Source organism: Panthera onca, chromosome A3, assembly GCF_046562875.1.
Source record: "Panthera onca isolate mPanOnc1 chromosome A3, mPanOnc1 haplotype 2, whole genome shotgun sequence".
Classification (NCBI taxonomy): Eukaryota; Metazoa; Chordata; class Mammalia; order Carnivora; family Felidae; genus Panthera; species Panthera onca.
In genome coordinates, this window is record NC_138341.1 from 22,286,705 (window position 1) to 22,305,599 (window position 18,895).

At 41.9% G+C, this 18,895-nt stretch overlaps 1 protein-coding gene and 1 long non-coding RNA gene across 8 annotated transcripts in view; one reads left to right on the plus strand and one right to left on the minus strand.

Annotated features, from left to right (window-relative positions):
* RBKS (ribokinase) overlaps positions 1–18,895 on the minus strand; it is a 106,076-nt gene that overhangs the window by 57,640 nt on the left and 29,541 nt on the right. For all 5 annotated transcript variants that reach the window (XM_060651448.3, XM_060651475.3, XM_060651438.3 and 2 more), the window contains 3 exons: positions 15,525–15,689; positions 7,671–7,762; positions 571–759 (listed from right to left, as the gene is read on the minus strand). In XM_060651448.3, the coding sequence (XP_060507431.2) occupies positions 571–759; positions 7,671–7,762; positions 15,525–15,689 (446 nt within the window). The remainder of the gene's footprint in view (positions 1–570; positions 760–7,670; positions 7,763–15,524; positions 15,690–18,895) is intronic.
* Positions 5,842–18,895, plus strand: part of LOC132690746 (uncharacterized) — a 37,849-nt gene continuing 24,795 nt past the window's right edge. For 2 of the 3 annotated variants that reach the window (XR_014137393.1, XR_014137394.1), the window contains exons 1-4: positions 5,842–6,096; positions 6,421–6,496; positions 7,687–7,828; positions 15,094–15,257. This is a non-coding gene — a long non-coding RNA (uncharacterized LOC132690746). Of the gene's footprint in view, positions 6,097–6,420; positions 6,497–7,686; positions 7,829–15,093; positions 15,264–16,648; positions 16,821–18,895 lie in introns of all 3 variants that reach the window. The other variant, XR_014137395.1, reaches the window with a different exon arrangement.

The following is an 18,895-nucleotide window of genomic DNA, read 5'->3' on the forward strand; positions in this document are numbered from 1 at the left end:
AGCTCATGTCATTGTTGTAAAGATCACACGAGATGTATGCCAAAGAGACACAGTAAGCGCATAGTAGATGATAGCGGGCATTATCTGATGGTCAAAAGAATGAGTTTTGCCAACCAGTGATCCTTGCACTTTCATTCCACACAGGAGGCTTGTAAGAACCAGCGGCTGGGCATACTGTCTAAAATCTAAGCCCCACGAGAGCAGAGACTATTTCTTGTTCATCACAATAGCCCCAGAACTTAATAGATGACTGGCATATAACAGGTATTCAATACATATTTACTGGATGAATCAATGAATGAATATAGGTGATACAAGTATAGTTTTACTGATATTCTGTTTTTATGGATGAGGAAACTGAGGCTCAGAGAGGTTAAGTGACTTGTAGAAAGTCCCACAGTGGGTTGGGGAAGGATTAAGATATAGTGCTCCTGCCTGGTTTTTCTTCCCTTCTACCATATCACCTCCTTGGGCCCTTACCTTATGATCCAAAAATTCAGGTGTAGTATCTTTGTTATAAATGATGATTCTCCAGGGGGGCAGAAATGATTCTGAAATTTTAAAACCTACCGTGGTATCCACAGCCTTGACCTTCTCTGTGGGGATGTGCTTTGGGACAGGTTCTGTCTGTGACAGCATCACACAGCCTTCAGCACCTAAGGTGATGATTACGACCTGGCACCCCCTTTCCAAGAGCACCTGTGCAGCCTTCCCAGCGTCTGCAGGGCTGCTGACCGTGAGGCCAGTTAGGATCTCAGCCTGGAATACAGAAAAGTGAAAGGAAACAGCGGTGAGAAAAGTAACCTGGGTCTATTTCCAGATTAGATTTGTTTTTCTAGAAAAATGTCTCCCTTCTTTTGCATAACAACCAATGCAGTGGGGAACTTTGATGGATACTGGCTCAGGAAAATAAATTAAAAACCCTATAACAATGACAAAAACTCGCTATCAATGACATTTTGGGGACAACAGGGGAAATGTGAATGTGGCCTGGATATTAGATGACAGCACAGAATTACTAATAATTTTCTTAGGTGTGAAAATGGTGTTGTGGCTCCTCTTAGGAGATGCACACTGAAGTATTTAGGGGTGAGGTTTCATGTTATGTGCAGCTTACTTTGAAATGACTCAACAAAAACAAAAAGAAATACACACAGTGGAGAGGGGACGCATATAGCAAATGTTAACAACTGTTTAGGTGGAGAGTATATCACTCTTCGTTGTGTTGCCCTTCCAGCATTTCCGTGTGTATGTATGATAATTTTCATCATAAAGAGTTAGGGGGAACAAAGAATTCTACAAAAGAAAGGAAGAGGGGAGGGAAGAAAGGAGTAAGGGAGGGGCCGCTGCCAATGACTTTGATATATAAGTCGTGTCTATAAATTTTACCCCTAAGGTTGTATTTCTTCTAGGCTCCTCTTGGGTCATAATGCCTTTCTCTTATTACTGGTTATAGCTTTCCAAGTTTGCACAACACTCGTTTCTTTTGTTTGTTTTTGCTCAAGAAATTGGAAGCAGGGTAGGAGGGGCACTGACATGGAGCAGAGAAAGCAACGTGCTGATATATTCAGGAGATGTCCACCATTTACTAACTCTGGGACTTTTTCCAAGTCACGTATAAAATGAGGGGCTTGCACAGGACCACAGTTCTCTCCCAGAATATAAAAAGGGCTCTGGCTGAAGTAGGGGTGAAGAGCTGTAGCCCTGCTTCCTCACCCTCTAGGTACCCCTCTAGCTTCTCTGGGGACCCTCTATGGTTCTGAAATTAGTGGCTGAAAATTCACTGGACCAGATGAATTATATGATACTTTTTGACTCAAAAAGTTTATAACCAAATTCTGTCTTTTCTATATCCTATTTCTTCCTAAGAATGGGTCTATCTCTTCCTGTGCTTGCTCTGAACATGCCCAGATTAACCCTTTTTGTTGCCTATAAGTCACCCCACAGTGTCTGCTCCTTCTGGGGTTTGGTCTTCCCTGGCAGCAAAGGTTTTGTTAACTTGACCATGTGTCCTTCCTGAACCATCTTTTCCACACCCTTTCTGTCTGAGTTGGCTATGCCTTAAGGCCACCTTCTGTTTTCTTTTTATAAGTTTTTCACTGATCTTCATTACTGAGATCACTTACATCTGTTGAGTTAGTTGGGTCTATTTTCAGAAACACTGAATTCTTGTGGTTTCTAAAAACCTGTTAAAAAACGATTCTTTGATGAAAGATCCTGAACGTAAAAATAATGCAACAAACACCCATGTACCTACCACCCAGTTTAAAAAAAAATTTTTTTTTTATGTTTATTCATTTTTGAAAGACACAGAGAGACAGAGCACAAGCAGGGGTGGGGCGGAGAGAAAGGGGGACACAGAATCCGAAGCAGGCTCCAGGCTCTGAGCTGTCAGCACCAGAGCCCGACATGGGGCTCGAACTCAGGAACTGCGAGATCATGACCTGAGTTGGAGTCGGATGCTTAACCGACTGAGCCACCCAGGCGCCCCACCTACCACCCACTTTTATTTTATTTTATTTTTTTTTAAATTTTTTAATGTTTTTTAATTTATTTTTGAGACAGAGAGAGACAGAGCATGAGCAGGGGAGGGGCAGAGAGAGGGAGACACAGAAACCGAAGCAGGCTCCAGGCTGTCAGCACAGAGCCCGATGTGGGGCTTGAACTCACAGACTGTGAGATCATGACCTAAGCCAGTCAGAAGCGAACTGACTGAGCCACCCAGGCGCCCCTACCACCCACTTTTAATAAGTCTTAACGTTTTATTTGCTTCAGTTATTTTTCTCTAAAGAAGGTAAATGATGGAGTGCCTGGGTGGCTCAGTTGGTTAAGCATCCAACTTTGGCTCAGGTCATGATCTCACGGTTTGTAAGTTCAAGCCCTGCGTCGGGCTCTGTGCTGACAGCTCGGAGCCCAGAGCCTGTTTCAGATTCTGTGTCTCCCCCTCTCTCTGCCTCTCCCATGCTCATGCTCTGTCTCTCAATAATAAATAAACATTAAAAAAACATTAAAAAAAGATAATGTCCTCCATAGATATTATGTATTAATGTGCTTTTCCCCTTAACATTATTTCATTTGTGTTTATATATGTAGCATTCCATATACTGCAAAAATACTGCAAATATATTGCAGTTTAAAAAAATTTATTCTCCTTTTCACGGACACTCATTTTTCCATTTTCCTCTTTTACCAACAATGAAGTATTGGATATTCTTATCATGTATATAAAATCTGTTTTTTTTTTCCTCTGGCCATTTAAAAATATTTTTGTTTTGACTTTGGATTTTATGCAGTTCCACTAAAATGTATGTTAGTAGACAGTTGTATCTGTGTATCTCAAGTGGTACTTTTAATACACTTTTGATCTGAAGACTTGTGCCTTTCTTCAGTTCTAGAAAACAACTTGCAGTTTTTTCTCCAATATGGCTTCTCTCCAGTTCTCTCCTTTCTCTTCTTTCACTTCCATTAGATGTATGTTAGAGCCTCTCAACCTATCTTTCTTTTCTCCAATTTCCTCTTTAGTATTAAAAACAAAGTTTCTGTGATATTTCTAGGTGAATTGATCAAGATTCTTTTTCAATTCACTAATTCTTTGATTTCAGTTTCTTTACCTTCCTAATGAGTATTTTGTAGAAAGATTTCAATTAGTGTTTTCCATCCATTTTGAGTTTGTTTTTTGTGTGTGGTGTAAGAAAGTGGTCCAGGTTCATTCTTCTGCATGTCACCATCCAGTCTTGCCAACACCATTTGCTGAAGAGACTTTTTTCCATTGGATATTCTTTCTTGCTTTGTCAAAGATTAGTTGGCCATACGTTTGTGGGTCCACTTCTGAGTTCTCTATTCTGTTCTGTTGATTAGAGTGTCTGTTCTTGTGCCACTGCCATACTGTCTTGATGATTACAGCTTTGTAATCTAGCTCAAAGTCTCGAATTGTAATGCCTCCAGCTTTGGTTTTCTTTTTCAACATTACTTTGGCTATTCAAAGTCTTTTCTGGTTCCATACAAATTTTAGAATTGTTTGTTCTTGCTCTGTGACGAATGCTGGTGTTATTTTGATAGGGATTGCATTGAATATGTAGATTGCTTTGGGTAGTATCGACATTTTAACAATATTTCCTCTTCCAATCCATGAGCATGGGATGTTTTCCCATTTCTTTGTGTCTTCTTCAATTTCTTTCATAAGCTTTCTATAGTTTTCAGTGTCATTTTCAAATTTCTAATTGACTGATTTTTATATTCACATATTGTTGCTTTGATTCTGTTTCTCTTTCTCTTTTTTTAATGAATGAGAATCTCAATCGTATCTATCTATTTATTGAGAGTGAGTGGGGGGGAGGGGAGAGAGAGAGAAGGAGAGTCCTAAGCAACTCCATGCTCAGCACAGAGCCCAATGTAGGGCTTGATCCCAACAACCCTGGGATCATGACCTGAGCTGAACTCAAGAGTTGGATGCTCTACTGACTGAGCCACCTGGCATCCCTCAATCATTCTTATTTTAATGTCTTTTTTGCACTGCTTCACTATTTGGATTTCACCCTGGGAAAATTCATCTTGGATTGTTGATTTTATTGGATAACTCTTGAGCATTATGTTTTGTCATCTGAAGGCTCACTTTGCTCTCTGAGAGTTGGAGAATCCCACACTTCAGCTCCCGCTAGGCTTATCCCTGCCTTTCCAGTGGTTTTATGGTTGCATCCATCAGGCCCCAAGGGTCTCTAAACCAGAGCCAGGTGTTATATCGGCAATATGGAGTTCCTGTTCTGCTGTCATTGGCGATATTGCCAATCTCGTCACATTCATGGTCACCATGTTAGCATTGGCTTAATTCCTTCCTGATCAGAGGCAGTACCTCTGTCCTCCTATTTCCTCAGTTTGGGAGCCTTACATATGCTGTAGTCCTGGGCATCAGGCTTAACAGCTTCCTCTAACATTTTTGGTTAGCAAGGGAGACTTAGCCCAGCATCTCTGGGTTTGAGCAGGGGGCATTGCCCCAGTCTCCCATGAGTGGCACATTTCTAGTGTTCGTTACCCATTAGAGGTCCCTACCACTTACACCTGCCTCTGGGACTGAAATATAGCACGCGCAGGGCTGAATGCTCTAGGATTCTGCTCCCTTTCTGATTTGTGGAGTTATCTTGTTTTTGAGCTTGTGAGTACCTTTTCATTGTCTCTTTGTATCTTTATATATCAATGGTTTGTGTGTGAGCAGAGAGAGCGTCTTAAAGCATGAATTTACATTATTATCGAGATTAGAAGTCATCCATAAAGGGGCGCCTGGGTGGCTCAGCATCTGACTTAGGCTCAGGTCATGATCTCGTGGTTTGCAAGTTCGAGCCCCACATCGGACTCTGTGCTGACAGCTCGGAGCCTGGAGCCTGCTTCAGATTCTGTCTCCCTCTCTCTCTGCCCCTCCTTCACTTGTACTCACTCTCTCTCTCTCTCTCTCAAAAATAAATAAACATTAAAAAAATTTAGACGTCATCCTTAAGAATGTTAGGTTTTTAAAGCTTTTCTTTTTTCCATTATGTGTTTGAGATCAATTTTCTTAAAGACTAGAGTTTGTTCATTTGTTCATCCATTTAAAAAGCATTTACTAGGTGCCAACTATGTGCCAGGTACAATGTAATAGATGGTAATTTCCAAAGATAACTGTATCAATATTTGTCACAGTGTATATGCTCTTTTCACGCTGTGCAATGGCAATCTTCTACTGAGAGGTGGAGTGTGAGGGCAGAGTTTCCTGCCTCAGTCAATAGAATGGGCCAGAAGAAATACTGCATCTGACTTCCAAAGCTAAGTCATAAAAGCCAACTCTTCTGCTGGGCTCCCCCTCCCTCTCCCTCTGGATACTGTTTCTCGGAACCCAGCTTCTACATTGTGAGGAAGCCCGGGTCACAAGGAGAGGCCTTGTGTAAGTCTGGTCAACAGCCAGCATCAACTAGCAGGCACATGAGTGAAGTAGGCTTCACATGATTCCAGCTCTCTGCCTTTGAGTCTTCCAGGCCCCAGACATCACCGAGAGAGACAAGCCATGCTGTGCCCCGTCTCAATTCCTGATGCACAGAAACCATGAAGGACAAGAAATAATTACAGCAGGTTCCCTGTATCTGCAGTTTCACTTTCCATGGTTTTAATTACTCATAGCCGCAGTCAGTAGGTGATCCTCCTCCTGTCGTATCGTCGGAAGGTTAACAGCAGTTTAACGCTATGTCACGGTGCCTGTGTTGCTGACCTCACTTCATCCCCTCACGCAGGCATTTTATCATCTCACACCATCTCGTAGGGGAGGGGTGGGTACAGTACAGCAAGATACTGAGAGAGAGGGAATGTGATCATTCACAAAACTTCTATGACAGTATATTGTTATAACTGCTCTCTTTTATTATTATTGTTGTTAATCTCTTACTGTGCCTACTTTAGGAATACAACAGTGAATAAGACAGATGTCCCTGGCCTCACAAGACTAGTAATTCAATGGAGAAGACAGAAGTACTGAGTAAGTCATTTGAGCTGTGATGAGTGTTTGAAGAATAGTGTTCTGCAAGTATCTAGCAGGGAAATCTACGCCAGTTGGCCGTGGAGGGTAATCTAATTTCTTACTATAAAATGGTTATGACTTCCCACAATTCCTTCCTCCCAGCACAAGGCCTGGCCATAATGGGTGCTCAAAAATACTGCATAGCTTATTGTGATTGGTTAAAATTAGTTTCCTTGTGGCAGTCTTTTTGTTTTTGTTTTTGTTTTTATTTACTTCATGTTCCGAGAGATGAAATTAACAAAAAGGCAGGTCAGGAAATCCTGGAAACATGCATTCAGCCTCTGAACCACATGGAAAATTACTATTACAGTTCTTTAACTACTAACGTTCTCTCTGCATGTTGCATTGTATAGTATGTCTTTGCCTCCCAACATCGAGAGAGAGAGCTCTGGTCTAAAACTGTCTGACCTATATAAGGGAAAAATATTGAAATTTTCTTCCTAAAATGGTTCAGAATGAATGGCACGATCTGAATGTAACTGAGAGATATTTTACTCAGCTCTATACATTAGGACGCTCAGATGGACTGAGAGAGCCCTCTTGTAACAGAGTGGCCCCTGAAGTCCTTCCTGTGGCATCATGCAGAACCTATGTCTGTTCCCCCAGGCAGTCACAGCATCTTCACAAGAGAATGTAGCAAATGTTCCAGGGGTTGCATATTAATTAGGGTCGTTAGACCAGTTGAATTTGAATTTCAGATAAATAACAAACAATTTTGTAGCATAAGTCCATTTCGTATATTATTTGCTGTTTGTTTGAAATTCAAATTTAACTAGGCATCCTGTATTTTTATTCACTAAATTTGGCAACTCTAATACTAATTATTCCATAGAATGTGGAATAATTAAAAAAGAAAACAAAACACCAACAGTGTGAAGGCAGGGAGGGGACTAAAATTAGCTGAGGTTTGAGAAGTGCCAGATTATGGAGATGACTCAGGGAACCTTTTTCTCCACCTAGGATTCACTAATTTCCTTTTCTCCACACCCCAGTTAGCTGAAAAATGTGTTTTCACTGGGCTCAAGAATTCACATGCAATCAAACTGACATGATTAGTCCTGCCTCTTTGCTTTACCCGTTTGTATGAAAGTCTTTGGTTTCTCATGGAATGAGCAAAACCTTCCATCCTTACCTCGGTTTCATTGCAGCAGAACACATCCGAGAGGGCGTAGAAGCGAGGATCCAGGTCAGCGATGGCAGGAGCTGGATTGAACAATGTTTTCACTGTAAAGGAACGGAAAGGGGCTTCAGTGGTCCTCATTTTTAACATGGTGTGTTGACAGACATTCGGTAAAGGTCCCCAAGTGTGACCACTTTCCCCATGAAATGAAAAATCAACTTAGTTACGGGTGTAGAAGTCTAAAATCTCAGTCTCTATGATGGCCTAGTACCAGCCCCTTCTTATTTCTATTTGCTCTATTTTTCACTCTGCAACACTTCAGCTTCAAGGGCAAGCGTCGGTATTACAGTCAAGATGATTACAAAGTTGTGGCAAAGCGCAAGAATATTAAAGAAAATTTTAAGTGCTGTGGCCTGAAAGGACATGCATGAATGTGAACATTCAGGCTGGTGAACATTTTTGTTCATAAGTCCATTTTCCAGGAAAGAAAAGAAGTTAGAAAAGAAGTAATGAAGAGGTCAAAAATTTCCTGGTAAGAATAGTCAAATAGGAAGTTTATGTACATATGCAGGTTTTGAACATCTATGCATGTATTCCAGATATATCACAAGTACTCATGCAAACATACGCTTTTTTCCAAGATTTTGTTTTTAAGTAATCTCTACACCCAAGGTGGGGCTCAAATCCACAACCCTGAGAGCAGGCAGGAGTTACACGCTCCACCGACTAAGCCAGCCAGGCTCCCCAAACATACATTTTCACAGAAGCTTACGTTCTTGGCTTCTGTGAAGAATCTGGGAACATAAAGGAAAGCTTGATTGAGAAAGGAGGAGAAATTCAATCCGAGACTGAGAGCTAGATCAGACTAGGGACCTACAAGAGAAGGATGGATAGGGATAACAGAGATAGGGAGAATGAGAATGTCACAGCCAATACAGCATCAGAAGAATTTCTGCATTTTTCAGAGGAGGAACGTGAACCTCAGAGAGATGAGGTCACAGTCTAAGGTCATATGCTGGGACATGGTTAAGCTGGGTGCCCATGTGGGGTCCTCCAGCTTTAAGTCCAGTATTTGGTCATCTCTCTAGGCCAGGACTCTGTTGATAGCAACACAAGCCTCCATTCCAATTTACAGTATATTTAAAACAGCCTCTGGTGTGGAACTTGGCAAATAAATTTATTTATTTATTTATTTAGTTATTTATTCATTCATTCATTCATTCATTATTTATTTATTTACTATTTTTAAAGAAGTCTTCAGAAATCACAATGACAGGAAGCTTCCCCTTTATCAAAACACTTATCCACCAGAGTACCCAACTAGATTGGCTGGTTTCTTTTCCTCTACCCAGGTCCAATGACTTATGTGTTTAGTAGCCCCAATGGACCCACAGAGTAAACTCCTCTAGCTGCAGTTCTCAGAGACCCGTCTAGAACAGTGACCCACAAACTTCCTTGCACATCAGCATCACTAGGAGAGCTCATTAAAGTGCATGACTTCTGGTCTCCCCCTCGAACCCACTGATCAGAATCTCTTGGGGTAGGAACAGGAACGTGCACATTGAGGAGTTCTTCAGGTGGCTCTTCCGTAGCTGTTGTGGCATCGATCCGTTCCACATTCTTGGGGAGATGCTTCTCATCACGTGGCTAATGGAAACTATCCACTACTTCTGCCTGATAAAGCTAGCTAGTTTGCTTCCATGCCTTCCTTGGTCTTAACAGTTTGGTTTGGTCAATGGATCTTGTCCAGTGGTCTACAGACTAATGCTATTCCCACATTTTCATTATTTTAGAATTCAGAATGTCCACCCACAGAGATCCTATGGTATATTTTTGGCTGCTCATATTTTTGCACAGGTTATTGTGCAGCTTAAGTTAGAAAACGGGTGTAAAAGCCCTATGTAAACTGTAGAGTGTTGTACAAACGTAAGGGATTATTACTGTTATTATATTGTCCTTTACACACAGCTGAACAACCCCGCCCATCCACCCATCTCTTTTGCCTTCTGTTGAAGTTCGTAGCCTGGCAACAGTCTCTCTCATTGGTTTTGTCGCTTCTGCAAGGTCTTAAGAGATGTCAGTTATGCATAAAGGCCCTCAACGCCCAGCATTCCAACACACCCATTTACTTTTTACCATTGTAGAACAAATATATTGCTCCCTATTTTCCTTGAAGGGTAAATTGCAAAAGCATTGCTCACATATTATGATCTCTAAATCTGCATGCATCTGAGCACAGGTTAGAGCGAGGTACCAGGATGGAACAACAGCGTTGAGCCATTCTTATAAAAGTGCCATTTCATCTCAAAAGATCCCTGACCCAGCAATTCCTTTTCCAAACCTATCCTACAGAAATACACAGGCAGGCAAAGATGAGGTACAGTGAGGTTCAGGATGTACAGTGATGTACAGCTCTGTTTTTAACAGAAAAAGAGAAAAAGACAAAAAGAAACCTAAGTTTCTATCAGAGAGGACTGGTTAGGAAAAAAAAAAAAAAACAAAAAACCTCTAATGGAATGTTCTCCTGCTGTTAAAAAGAACGAAGCAGATTTCTGTTTAGCCACAGAAAGATTTCTATAATTTGTGAGTAAAAAAAGGAAGTTTTGTAATAAAATCCATAGTATGACCCTCTCTCTCTTTTTTAAATCAAACAAAGCATACTTATATGCGTATTTACACTTATACACTTGCACAGAAGAGAACAAAGTCTGAGAAGTTACTCACTAAACTAATAAGGGATTAGTTCCAAAGGGTGATTGATGGGCATCAATCTGACCACAGATTACCTGCTATACACCAGGCAAAGACATCATTCTTAAAACATGTATAATATCTTACATCAAAAACCAAGTACATTGTAAATGAAATGATATAATGTCTGGCTGTTGCTTCCAAGGTTGCGGGGCGGGGGAAGGTGGGGGAGTAGTGAGTTGGGGTATAGATTCAACAGGATTGGCCATGTGTTGAGAATTATTGAAGCTTAACGATAGTAAATATGGGTTTACTGTACTATTCTCTGTATGTCCAGATAGATTTGAAGTTTTCCATCATAAAAAACAAATTTTAAAGAAACCATTACATTGCGTTTTAAGCAATAAAAAGAGTTGCTGGAATGAGACATTCTACAATTTAATCTGACCATAAATATTGTATAAAAACCAATCCAATCTTATTTGCTTGTATTTTGCTGAAGGAAAGCATTCTTACCAAGGCCGGATGGTAACAGGCTGGATATGTAGGCTTAGAGTCTGACTAGTAACTAAATTTAGGGGAAAAAATGAAAATACCATAAAGCAAAGGACTCTCTTTGGCTCGTGCTACCATGAATTAGCATAAATATTTTACCAGGGTGAAAAAACTGTGAAGAATCAGTAGATGTAGTTAATCAAATAAGAACGCACCTTTGTGATAGTTTAGGTGGGAAAAAATAATGTCATCCCGGAACCACACAAAAGCAGAGGACACAAGATGTACCATGGAGTAACTTGGACCTGGAGGGGTGACTGACAGCCCCCAACATAGACGGGCTGAGCTCCCGGTTGTCTTACCAGCATGCCAGTGGCTGGCACAGTGATGCCAGTGAGGAACGGGTGAGCCCTGTGAGGGGGGACGCATAGGTGCAAAGCCAGGAAAACGAGGGGGAAGCGCTTCATGGTGTCACCATGGAGGGCAGGAGCCAGACAGTTAAGAGGGCCTTAATAACAAGCTTGGGGGCGCCTGGGTGGCTCAGTCGGTTGAGTGTCTGACTTTGGCTCAGGTCATGATCTTGGGGTTCATGAGTTCGAGCCCCACCTAGGACTCTGTGTTGACACCTCGGAGCCTGGAGCCTGCTTCGGGTTCTGTGTCTCCCTCTCTGCCCCTCCCCCGCTCGCACTCTGTCTCTTTCTCTCTCAAAAATAAACATGAAAAAATTTTGGAAAAAAACAACTAGCCTGGAGAAATAGGAAGAAAGTCACCCTAAGTAAAGAAACCGGGAGAAGGTTGGGGTAACCAAACACTGGCTTGGCGGCCTCCCTCTACGGGTTGTTTACTGTGAGTTGATCAGCAGAAACGCTCAAAAGTTGGGCTCTGTGCTCGTGGCTGTGAAAGTCAAGGTGGCCGGCCAAGAAGTTTGCTTTGCCAAATGGAAAAGGACTAAAGTGGCATTAAAAGATATTTTGTGTCCTACCTAGAATTTAATCTTGGCGATCTTACAATCTCAATTATTTATAATTGTTCCTGTAATGTTCCATTTGCTTTGAAATGGATGTAAAGACCAGACCCGGCATGCCTAATTTCATCCCGAGCAGCTGCAGCACCAGCTCTCTGCTGTGGGCCTGCCTCGCAGCGTCCTGACCCACCGAGGAGGGGGCCGGAGGGCGCCACTGGCTCATTTCTGGTGCTGCAGGTGCTGTTTAAGACCAATGCTCTCTTCTTGGTGAAGACACAAAGAGATTTCTGAGATAATCTATTCAAAGATGGAAGGGGGCCTTTTTCCTCTGTATTTTAACAACTATCCCTAATCCAGTTATACAGTGTGTTTAATTCAGAGCTCGTTACTTGTGAGAAGCACAGATAAGGCGGCTGTGATAAACCCACAGAGGAGGGGGAGGGGGATTTTACCACCTTTCTTGCAGGTGGAATACTGCTGATGAGCACACAGGCGGTCTCACAGGGCGATGGACAGGACGCCAGGTGCTCACCGCATCTCTAAGACTGCCCGCTCTGCTCTGCCATCAGGACGCTCACACGTCCTGACATTAAACAACCGTGAGAGCTCTAGGCCCAGTTCTCTTGCTTCACTGAGGAAGAAAGTGAGGCCCAGAGCAAAGAGCTGACAGACTTGCATGCGGTCCTCCATTTACTAAGGGATGGATTCTGAATTCAGAGCCAAGCTTCATGACTCCCAAACCAGTGCTCCTTTCATTGTATCGCTCTTTTATGTGAGAAGGAAGACATTAAGTTCACACACACACACACACACACACAAACATACACACCGCATGGTATAGTAGCTAAGCTGCTCTGGCTGGTAACTACCAATTGAGGACCAGCTGAGTTCTGGATAGAGGAGTACGTGTGCACGTGTGCTTGTGTGTTTGTGTTTTGTGGGAGCGCGCAAGGGACGCAGTGCAGAAAGCACTCTAGGATCCCAGAGACGGGAGCAGTGAAAACACTGAGAGCTTAGGCTACAGGATGAACAATGTTACAGTTCGTGGATTTTACTTTTCTTCACAAAGGCTCAGTTCCTTGAAATCAACGGGATGTGCAGTTTCTTTATTTGAAGTGTGCTCCAGGACACAGAACTTGGGTCCTGGCGTCTGCAATCCGGGTTTCTACGCTGACCTTGGTTGAACTAAGTACTTAACCTCCCCAAGTCTGTCCCCTCACCGCCAATTTGGGAGAACAACGCCTGCCTTATCTTTGTCACAGGTTTTCCTGAGGGTCAGATATATTTGAAAGTGCTTTATAAGCTATACAGTACATAATAAAGGTAAGGCATTACTCCTTCCAAAATCACTATATGGGAAAGACCACGTGGAATTGATCCTTAGGCAGGCTGGCTCTTAGTAAAAATGCCGACTTGGCCAGTGCTCTTTGGCCTGCCATCACCTACCCCTGCCCGTCCCTGATGCCCCAGGTCCTCCAGCTCCTCAGCGGGCACAGCTGCCGGGCAGGTGTTGGAGGAAGCAGTTTTGGACCCCATCCAAATGACAGCCTGAGGTCAGGCTGCCTGCCCTTCTAGATAACTCTAGATCCTCCACCGTGGTACCCTTCTCTGCTCCACACACTGGGTAGGTAGCGGGGAACCAGAGCAGGACAGAGGAAACCGTGATCCCTGAGAAGCAAGGGAGAGTAGGAACAGAAGGTGCATGAGGATATGCCTTGACCTATATAAGGAAAGACAGGAGCACGAATGAGGTGGCACGTTGTGTTCACATCACCCGATTCGGATGCGTGGCGTGCAGGCGACGCTTACCACAGGCACGAGACTCTCTCTGTGACACCCCTGAGAAAATGCAACCAAATGGGTTTTGGCTTGGAATTCTCTCTGACAGCTTCGAGTCCATTAAAAGTACATTAAATGTCAGTGAGAATTTGCCACGGCATGTTGTTTTGCCAAGAGAAAAATTTGTTAAATCAGGACATACATTTAAAAATTCTCCACAAAATCATTTCAAGTAACTTACTTTCCATTTACTGCTATTTAAAATGGTGTAGACTTTGGGGAGAAATCACTTATGCAAACACACACACACACATACACTTACTGTTCTTTTTCTTCTTTTCTTTTTAGTTTTTTATCTTGATGAGAACGTTTTATGTGGAAAAGTCAATGTAAATCACAGAACTATGGTCACAATATCAAAAGGAAACTACTGTCTTGGAGTGGCTACTTTTTATTTTGATATATATTTTTTTGACCAAATGGTGCTGAGATCAGGATATGACCCTAATTTTACTTTCAATTAAAAAAAATTTTTTTAATATTTTTATTTTTGAGAGAGCAAGAATGAGCAGGGGAGGGGCTGAGAGAGAGGGAGACAGAGGATTTGAAGCAGGCTCTGTGCTAACAGCACGGAGCCCTATGTGGGGCTTGAACCCATGAATCGTGAGATCATGACACAACCTGAAGTTGGATGCTTAATCAGCTAAGCCACCCAGATGCCCTGGATATGACCCTGATTTTACTTTATTTATTTAGTTTTTAAAGTATTTATTCATTTTTGAGAGAGAGAAAGAGAGAGAGCGAGCAAGTGAGCACGAGAGGGGGGGAGGGGCAGAGAGGGAGACAGAATCTGAAGCAGGCCCCAGGCTCTGAGCTGTCAGCACAGACAGTGTGGCTCGAACTAATGAACTGCGAGATCATAACCTGAGCCGAAGTCGGACACTTAACCAACTGAGCCACCCAGGCTCAGCACCCCAATCCTGATTTTACTTTAAAGAGAAAAGTGAAAAGGGGAAGACATTTGGAATTTACTGAGATTCATGACACCAGGCTTGGCATCATGTTTTACTTTATTTTGTTTCATTATTAGAACAATTCTGTCGGGGGGTATTTCTAGATGTATTTAACAGACAAGGCTCAGAAACATCAGATGGTTCTGGAAAGACCACAAAGCTAACAAGGAACAGAAATGGAGTCTAAATAAGAAGATGCCTTGCCTACAAGTCAACGGTGAAACAGAAACAAACAGAAAGAAACCATTTGGATTTTTAAAGAGTTTGTTCTTGGCTGGGGGTGGAGTGGGGGGAGTGAGCATGAGGGCAGATGAATCAATGTTAGCCATGTGTTGATAACTGCTGAAGCCAAGTGAAGGGTTTCATTATGCAGTTCTCCCTACCTTTGTATGTTTGAAAATTTCCAAAAGCTAAGGTCAAATGAAACCAAAGACTTAAAAGACCTTGACAACATAGAGAATATTACATACAAATAATCTTCTGTTGTTTATAGAACAGGCATGGAGTTTTACAAAAACGAGAAAGAACGAATCTTCAGCTCCTAGAGACGTTTATCAAAATATACCTAGCTGGGCAGTCATCATACAGGACACGCGGCTTGACCTCGCTTCTCGGAAAAGCGATCATTCCACTGTGGGACCATGGGCTGCTTCTGAGGTACTAGTCGCTACTTGTATTATTTCTGCTAACTAGATTGAAGATTTATATCGCTGGATATCAGAAATGCTACTCAGGTTATTTTGTACCCAATTTATAAGCTTTTCTAACCTTATGAAGAACTATAAGAAGACCGTGAATCTTACAGGCTGGAGAGAGGATATTTTACTACAGGAAAAGTACTGCATTGCTTAACTTGAAAGGTTACCTTTCATTAAAACAGGGATAAACGCTTTTCTAGGAAGAAGAATAAATATGTAAAATCACCTCCATTGCTGTGGGCCATGGTCAGGGCTTCCAAAGAAGTTTCCGGAGTTACTTCTAGCTGGCAGATCATTACTTTGGCTCTGCTGATGGCCTTGGCTGCTTCCCTCAGGTCTTCAGTATTCAAAAGTAAATTCGCTCCGGCCACTATTATGATGATATTCTGGCCTATAAAGAATTTCTACATATTTATATTAAAATCCAAGCAAAGCCAAGCAATGATATTCTGCAATGTTACAATCCCTTACAAAGTCACTATGTTAGATGTGTTGTAAGTATTAATTTTAACATTTCTAGGCAATTTAGGTGAAGTTCTGTATTCCTACTGTATCTTTTTTTACACTATTCCTGCTCTGTAAGATCAATATTATTCTGATAATTTTGAAAAATCTAAAAAATATTTCCCCATTAATATTCTCATATACAAAGAATACTAGCTGGGAAGTGATATATAACATACTTAAAAATGGCTGGTACGATGTATGTGGTAAAGATTCTGAATCCTAGATGACAGATGTGGTAATGATGTGTATAAACAGGAATAAACTTGCCTAACACTAAAAACTAAGGCTCAGTAGTATGCAGTCAGTTCATGTACATAACCTAGGGTATCTCCGAAAAGTGATTCTGAAGGTCAAAACATAGTTTATAATAGCTAACAGATGGAAAGCTGTACCAGCTAAGGCAGAGAGAGGATATTTGGCCTATCCAGCACCAGATCAAACAGAAGCAGGGGTAAAGGATCTTGAATACTCATCACTTGGACCCACAGTCTATAATCCCACCTAAATGGGGAAGGACTGGGGGTGCATTTATGTTAGTGAACTCTCCAGAGCTGTGCTTTCCATGAGTGTAAGCCACAGGTGGCTGTTGAACACTTGAAATGTGTCTTGTCTAAACTGACATGTGCTTCAATTGTACAATGAATAGCAGATTTTAAAGACTGAGTACAAAGACGAGAAGGTCAAATCTCTTATTACTTTTTAAGAACATTTTGATTCCATGTTGAAAAGATAATATTTGAGAGGTATTGGGTTAAGCGAGTATATTAAGATTAATCTTACCTGTTTCTTTTTACTTTTTATTTTGTAAAAAAAAATTTTTTTTAATGTTTATTTTTGAGAGAGAGAGAGAGACAGAGTGCGAGTGGGGGAGGGGCAGAGAGAAAGAGACACAGAATCCGAAGCACGCTCCAGGCTCCGAGCTGTCAGCGCAGAGCCCAACACGGGGCTTGAACCCACGAACCGTGAGATCATGACCCGAGCCGAAGTCGGACACTTAACTGACTGAGCCACCCAGGTGCCCCCTACTTTTAATTTTTTTTAAAGCTTATTTATTTACTTTTTGAGAGAGACAGAGACAGCGTGAGTGGGGGAGGGGCAGAGAGAGAGCACGGGAGAGAATCCCAGGCAGGCTCTGCACTGTCAGCACGGAGCCTGATGCAGGGCTTGAACTCACGAAACCCTGAGACCATGATCTGAGCCAAAACCGAGAGTTGGATGCTTAACCGACTGAGCCACCCAGGCACCCCTCTTTTTATTTCTTAAAATGTGCCTCATGGAAAACTTAAAATTATGTATGTGGCTTGCATTATATTTCTTTTGGACGTCACGGACCTAGAGAGATGAGTTGTAGCAGCCATTTCTTTGCATTCCAGGCTGCTCGTGCTGATCCTGTATAGACATGACCTAAAATTACCTCTGAACACAGAACACATGCTAGCCTATCATCTTACCGCAGATGTGTCTGTTGGCCGCAAGGAGGACTTAAAAAAGTGGGGATGGTTCACCATAAACCCAATCTTGGGACTGGAAAAATTCAACGTACCCACACACACTGAGAGGCAATATATCTCCTTCCTTTACTCCTTCGGTGACCTCATTCTCTCTGCTAGTGTCAACTGCTGCTTCTGGGTTGCTGACTCCCAAATCTATGTTTCTGGCCCGGCCTTGGCTGATGAGCAGCAGGACTTAGACTACAGCTGTCTGACAGACACTGCCATTTGGCTGGATCGTTCCGGCCTCAAACTCAACTTGTCAAGACTGCACTCCTGACTTCACCTTGCTATTCATTCCTTCACTTATGAGAGCCGACTGTCCCCTCTCTGGGTATTTGTGTTAGCTCCTCTAAGACAATCTGTATCCTCAAGGGTATAACCATATCCTACACACAAATCAGACAAGTTCTATCATAACAGGCACTCAATACGTCATATAAAACTGTATCTTTGTATGGAAAAGGCAGGAACTTGTTCCATGAATAGGCTAGAAATGGAACTCAAAGATATCCCTAGAACACAAAAAAGAGGTTTAAGACAGAGGTTTAAGACAGGCGGCAATAATTACTTAAGACGTAGCTTAAAGTAATGAACACGGGCTATTGTTAGAATGACAAATTTTATCTTCTTTAAGTGGGATACATTATCTTCTTTAAGTGGGATACATTTTTTCATTGTTATTGCAACTTGGGGATCACTGGAGTAGAGCTGAATATTCTGTATCTTCTGTGAGAAATGATTGTGTGAAACTATCCTACATCAAAGACCTAATTATGACAGGGGCTGGGCATGGGCCTGGGTGGCTCAGTCGGTTGAGTGGCTCTTGATCTCGGCTCAGGTCATGGTCTCACGGTTCATGAGATTGAGCCCCACAATGGGCTCTGGGCTAGCAGCAGGGAGCCTGTTTGGGATTCTCTCTCTCCCTCTCTCTACCCATCCCCGCTCCCAACCTTTCTTTCTCTCAAAGTAAATAAACTTTAAACAAAAAAAAGATGTTACTTTGACAAATCCTAATTTCACACAGTGCACACTGCCCACAATGCACTAGGTTCTGTCCTAGGTGCCCCTTGGAATGCTGGGTCATTCTGAATTCAAGAATCTTATGCAGGTTTTTTTATACTTAAAATAGTGGGAAGAAATTATGAAAACTTTACTTGAGGGTAAAGGGAAGTTACTGTTTTTAAAGACAAATGTTTCAACTGTCGCCAAGGCCCTGTGACAGACAGACATGGTTGTATATATAGACTTTTAAGATTTGATTGCCGTTTAAAGAGCAGACAAAATTGAATGCTAATGATAAGTTGGAAGTAATTAGTTGCTGCCATTTGCTCAGTAAATATTCTATAAATATGATTCATCAACTTCCTTGTGCACCTATCTATTTACATTTATTTACCTAGTATAACTGAAATGATGGATGAATACTTAACTGCTTTTAGAGACAAATATCAATTCTGAGTTCACGTGAAGGGTAATGGGACATTATAGGATATAAATATTATTTTGAGGCAACTATAACACTTCATATGTATTGGATGGACAATTTTATATTTAAATGATCAACCTGGGAAGTATAAATAAAGGGAAGCATTCATTT